This window comes from Tarenaya hassleriana, unplaced genomic scaffold (assembly GCF_000463585.1).
Source record: "Tarenaya hassleriana unplaced genomic scaffold, ASM46358v1 Cleome475, whole genome shotgun sequence".
NCBI lineage: Eukaryota > Viridiplantae > Streptophyta > Magnoliopsida > Brassicales > Cleomaceae > Tarenaya > Tarenaya hassleriana.
This window is the reverse complement of record NW_010967445.1, coordinates 24,436-30,345: the sequence shown is the minus strand read 5'-3', so window position 1 is coordinate 30,345 and position 5,910 is coordinate 24,436. Positions and strand designations below refer to the sequence as shown.

The 5,910-nt window shown below is 40.2% G+C and overlaps 2 protein-coding genes across 2 annotated transcripts; both read left to right on the top strand.

The window, feature by feature from the left end:
- Positions 1–1,145: 1,145 nt before the first annotated feature.
- Positions 1,146–1,568, top strand: LOC109117184 (beta-D-xylosidase 1-like). The gene has a single exon (XM_019203985.1). The coding sequence runs from the start codon at positions 1,146–1,148 to the stop codon at positions 1,566–1,568; it is 423 nt and encodes a 140-aa protein (XP_019059530.1).
- A 190-nt stretch (positions 1,569–1,758) lies between these two features.
- LOC104825602 (beta-D-xylosidase 1-like) lies at positions 1,759–4,003 on the top strand. The gene is made up of 5 exons (XM_019203988.1): positions 1,759–2,031; positions 2,115–2,284; positions 2,386–2,483; positions 2,567–3,328; positions 3,420–4,003. Exons 1-5 carry the CDS (start codon positions 1,774–1,776, stop codon positions 4,001–4,003), a joined length of 1,872 nt encoding a protein of 623 aa, XP_019059533.1. The 5' UTR covers positions 1,759–1,773.
- Positions 4,004–5,910: the final 1,907 nt, after the last annotated feature.

The window sequence follows — 5,910 nt, the reverse complement described above, 5'->3', positions numbered from 1 at the left end:
GGGAAAGAAGGGAGAGCCAGCGGCGATGAAGGCGAATGTTGGCAGAGAAGTCTGCGGACGAGGCTGTACTGCGGCGGAGAGCATCGTGAAGGGTTGTCTCTAGTGCACATGCCGGCGCAGCCGGACCGTGATGTAGGCTCGTCTCTATTCTTGCAAGGTTCGGAGAGGACTTGAAGCAGCAACCTGACCATGTCATTAACCGTGTTAATCACAAAATTATTAAAAAAATCAAATATCAATTACTACTTTTTTTTAATTTAAGATGCCACGTGGCAATTATATCTAGTTGTTCTATAGTTCCGTTGGACATTAGCACTTTCTGCTTGTCTTGTCATGGTGTACCTTACATGGACTCCACTCTTCTTGATTAGAGAAAGTAAGATGTGGATTCTGTTAAGATGGTTAAAAAGAAGTTATAATTAATAATAAAAAAAATATTGTATGTTTCAAAACATCTAGTAAAGAATTTATTGTAATTTTAAAAATAATGTAAATTTTAATTTCAAAGTAGAGCGTGTTTGGGTTACAAAAGTTTTGTAATCTAAGAGTTACACAGAAATTCTTTTTCAAATGCTATTTTAATCATTTTTATTAGTTTTTGAATTATTTAAGTGATTGTTCCAAATTAAATTATAATGTATGAAACTGGATTTCTCATGGAATCGTCTAAAATATAAATATTCCAATAATTTAATTTTATTATTATGGAAACACAGCGGAAGACCACGTTAATAGCGGGAAAAGTCCTTCTCATGAACATTTAGATTTTTGTTGGGACGCAGAGAACAATTACAAAAAAAAAAAAGGAGGGTTGACGTAAAAATAGAATACTTGAAACGGTTGTCTCATCCAGAGTGCAAATTTAGTTTGTTTGTATAGAACAAGAAGATAGAATAAGTTGGGAAACAATATGAGTTATTACAGATTTTTCAAACATAGTGATGTCATAATCCCTTTGGTTTTTGTTTGAATCCGTATGGATATATACGGTTAAGTAATGACAGACAATACTTAAACAGAGATTTTTCAAAAATAGAAAGCGTTTAGTTATCAACTGATAGAAGTCTCCATTTAAATACGCATGCATGCATGCAAGCAAAAATCAATCAAAAACCCACGAGAGAATCACTAACATGTTTAGAGAAATGAAAATGTCTTGCAAGAACATCCTGGCTACTAATTGCATCTTGTTAGTCGTGTTGTGGTCGGTCCACGTGGCTGAGTCAGCCCGAACGCCGTTCGCGTGCGACCCCTCTAGCGTTTTCGCTCGGACGCTGCCTTTCTGCAGGGTCGATCTACCGATCGAGGAGAGAGTAAAGGACTTGATCGGACGACTGACATTGCAGGAGAAGGTCCAGCTTCTCGGCGACAACGCAGCTGCCGTGCCTCGGCTCGGCATCCAATGGTATAAGTGGTGGTCGGAGGCTCTTCACGGCGTCTCAGACGTGGGGCCCGGCACCAGGTTCGGTGGTGCATACCCAGCTGCTACTAGTTTCCCTCAAGTCATCACCACCGCCGCCTCTTTCAACCAGTCGCTCTGGGAAGAGATCGGACGGGTGAGCATATAAGGCCATATATTCATTCTCACTATACACTCATTTTGAATTCAGTTTCATAATTTGAATTCAAAGAGGTTAATATTTGTGCCCTTGATTCCAATCCAACTAACAGTTTTCAAGACTGTAATAGCATGATTACTATAATTCACATCTTACATATATATGTTGTTTTTGGCTTGCATGATTTTAGGTCGTGTCTAATGAGGCAAGGGCCATGTACAATGGAGGTACGGCCGGCCTCACGTACTGGAGCCCTAACGTGAATATAGTCCGTGACCCGCGATGGGGACGAATCCAAGAAACTCCCGGAGAAGATCCTTTTGTTTCTGGGAAGTACGGTGCCAGCTACGTCCGGGGACTTCAAGGCTCCGGCAACGGCGACAGTCTTAAAGTCGCCGCCTGTTGCAAACATTACACCGCATACGATCTTGATAACTGGATGGGCATTGACCGTCTCCATTTCAACGCTAACGTAAGTATTCATACATTATATAGTTTTTATATATGCTCTTTACATAACCAAAAAAAAAACTTTTTTCCTTTTTTATTGAGAAGGTTACAAAGCAAGATCTAGAAGATACATTTAACGTGCCGTTCCAGACCTGTGTCAAAGAGGGAAACGTCGCAAGTGTGATGTGTTCTTACAACCAGGTTAACGGAAAACCGACATGTACTGACGTGGATCTCTTAAAGAACATCGTCCGTGGCGATTGGAATCTTAAAGGGTGAAAATCCGATTATCTAATCTAATTCTTCTAACCAAATTGCTCTCCATATTGATATATTCATATGTATATATATATATATATATATGCAAAAAAAACAGGTATATTGTCTCGGATTGCGACTCCGTGGAAGTGCTTTTCAACAAACAACATTACACCAAAACTCCGGAGGAAGCAGTTGCGGCTTCCATCAAAGCCGGTAACTTTACTCTCAAGCCATGATAATTAATAATAATGGTAATCATAAACATATTCTAATCGTGATGTCGTGTCGTTTTGCAGGACTAGACCTGGACTGTGGGGCGTTTTTGCCGACCTATACGGAGGGCGCGGTCAGAAAGGGACTATTGAATGAATCCGACGTGGATTATGCCGTTGTCAACACCTTGACGGTCCAAATGAGACTCGGCATGTTCGATGGGAACCTTGGTCCGTACGGTAATCTTGGACCAGGAGATGTATGCACTCGGGCCAATCAAGATCTGGCCCTTGCAGCAGCTCATCAAGGCATTGTCCTTCTCAAAAATTCTGCCCGTCACGCGCTTCCTCTTAACCCAACGCGCCACCGCACCATAGCTGTCATCGGACCCAACTCGGACGTGACCCAAACCATGATCGGAAACTATGCAGGAAAACCATGTGCTTACACTTCTCCACTACAAGGTATCTCTAGATATGCACAAACTTTGTATCTCCAGGGCTGTGTGAGAGTTTCATGCACCGGAAACGAACAATTCGATTCGGCCGAGATGGCAGCGCGTGGGGCCGACGCTACCATCCTCGTGATGGGAACAGATCTATCCATAGAGGCGGAATCACTAGACCGAACGATTCTGTTATTGCCAGGCCACCAGCAAGAGCTCGTGTCTCGTGTGGCGCGAGCCTCAAGGGGTCCAACCATATTAGTCCTCATGAGCGGTGGCCCCATCGACGTGTCATTCGCCCAGTATGACCCATTTGTCAAGGCCATCGTCTGGGCCGGGTATCCGGGTCAAGCCGGTGGAGCCGCCATCGCCGATATCATCTTCGGCAAAGCTAATCCAGGTATCACCATATTTCCATGCATTGCGGTCCATGTCGAGGATATACTATATATTTATATATATATATATATACACACGCATTGAATTCACAGGTGGGAAGTTACCGATGACGTGGTATCCAGAAGATTACGTGGACAAAATCCCGATGTCGAACATGGCCATGAGACCGTCGGGAGGTTTCCCGGGGAGGACGTACAAGTACTACAATGGCCCGGTGGTTTACCCGTTCGGATTTGGCTTAAGCTACACCACTTTCAATCACACCTCCCTACAAGCTCCACCGACCAAGATATCAGTCCCGGTTTCAAGTCCACAAACCTCGCCCTATTACGTAGAAGTCTCCCAAGCCAACTGCGATAAAATACCAAAAATATCCTTGAAGGTAGATGTAGCCAACACGGGGACGGTCGAGGGGAGCGACACTCTCTTCGTGTTCGCTAAACCTCCGGTCGGAGAGGCGACCGCGCTGGGTCTGATCAAGCAGGTGGTCGGGTTCGAGAAAGTTCTGGTCGGGGCAGGGGCAAAAAAGACAATTCAAGTTGAACTTGATGTTTGTGAGCATCTTGCCGTCGTGGGTGAGAATGGGAATAGAAGAATCCCGTTTGGTAAGCATAAGCTGTACGTTGGGAAAGTTAGATACTCTATTCAGGTTCAACCAAGCCTTGGGAAGAACTAAAAACCCTCGCATTATATAATAATGTTTGTTATTTATGTTGCTTCATTTATTGTATATAGAATACAATATTTTTATATATAATAAATTTGTCATTGATCGTACACATGATCAGGAGAGGGGAGGGCGTTTCCGGTCTTCCATTTGGAAATGATTCGGTTTGATTTTTTCGGTTTTGCCAAATTATATATCAATCGGTTATTAAATCATATTCGACTCGGTTCCGATTTTTATTAAAAAAAATTTACATTTTCATTTCGATTTTTTGGATTTTTTTTTTAAAATCTGCTTCGAGTCGATTTGATTTAAAAAAATTTTGATTTTCGAAAAAAATATCGTATTTTTCAATGTAATAAGATTCGGTTCTAAGTACCATGTACATAAGCATATTTATTTTCCTCGGATAATATAAAACCCAAGAGGATATAACTCCAGTTTCTGTTGTTTAAAAAGGAAGGTAGGATAATATACAAGTGATAATAAAGACTGTATACAAATTGAAGCACCGACCGCCGCGTCCGTCGCAGTTTCACCTTCGAGCTATGGACGCACCCTTCTCATGCTAAGAATATTTAGCGATCAGTCATAGATCCGTTACTGCAACTGTCATGCACCTTCTATCAGAGTATATTGTGTAAATCTTAGAATGAAAGAGAAGCTTTGTATTCAAAACTTTGTATTTAAGCTCAACTCCTATACATTTTCTGGAAACAGAGTAAATGCAATTTGTGTTTTCTCTCTCTATAACGAATTCTCTCCCTCCGATCATCTTTCTGGCGAGTTGATATGGTATCTTGCTCCGCTCCGCTCTGATCTTTCTTTTCCGTTTCTTCAATCTTTTCCAGATCAGATTCCCGTTTTTCGTAGTTCAAATTCTCTAAAATTTCATCAATTCTGAAGTTTTTCTTCCATGGAGAAACCTTTTGAAGATCTCGAAGAATTTCCTGAGGTACCTATTACCAAGTCACCATTATCTATCTATATATATATATATATATATATATATATATATTGCTTTGTAGATTTCTCATAGCAATAATTTGACAAACTGAAAATCTAAAACATCTCTCTTAATTATCTGTTTGATGTTATAGGAACAAGCTCTAGTGTGTTTAGTTACCAGCCAGCAACATTCCAGATTTTGGTTTACTCATTCAGAAAGGGGTCCTTCGATTACAATGTAGTTACCTACGAAAATGAGTAAACTTTATAGGTATTGCTTTGTGCATCTCTATTCCAACGTATCCAGTAATCCCATTGTCTCCGATCCTATTTCAATATCAGATAATCTATATCATACGAATCGGACTCTGATACCACGTGGCAACTCTCTGTATAATGAAAAACCTTTTGAATGAAAAATTTCTTCTCACTTTTTCTAAAAATTCAAAACGCAAAAATTTCTTTCTTTTTCTCTCTAAAGAGATTTCGTTGGTGACTCTAACAACAAATTTCTCAATTTTCATCTTACACTCAGACATATTTCTCTACTATGGAGAAAGAGATCGATCAATTCCGATTTTTTTTTGGTTGATTGGTTAATTGGTCACATTTTATTCATGAAATGAATCAAGCCGATTTTACATGAAGAAGATTCGAGATCCGACATTCCAAAGTTGAAGAATTTGAGAATACATATAAAGTGTTCGATAAAAATCCTCAGAGAAATTTTGGTTCTTAAACGCCATACTGGTCATATCGGTCAGACTTTGGTCATACCAATGATATTTTGGTGAGAGGATCAGGTTTTGGTCATACCGATCATACTTTGGTCAGACGATCAGACTTTAGTCATACCATCAGACTGATCATACGGTTATATCGGTCATACTAGTCAGACTTTTTCAAAAATGATGTATTTACGAATTTATAAGTGTTAATCAAACATGTTCTTCTTATATAGAATTTTG

Excerpts from the sequence above, each read along its gene's own strand:
- LOC109117184 (XM_019203985.1), top strand. The coding sequence starts at position 1,146 with ATGAAAATGTCTTGCAAGAACATCCTGGCTACTAATTGCATCTTGTTA.
- LOC104825602 (XM_019203988.1), top strand. The coding sequence starts at position 1,774 with ATGTACAATGGAGGTACGGCCGGCCTCACGTACTGGAGCCCTAACGTG. Across the intron at positions 2,484-2,566 it reads TGCGGCTTCCATCAAAGCCG|GACTAGACCTGGACTGTGGG; the intron begins GTAACTTTACTC and ends GTCGTTTTGCAG. Across the intron at positions 3,329-3,419 it reads CTTCGGCAAAGCTAATCCAG|GTGGGAAGTTACCGATGACG; the intron begins GTATCACCATAT and ends TTGAATTCACAG.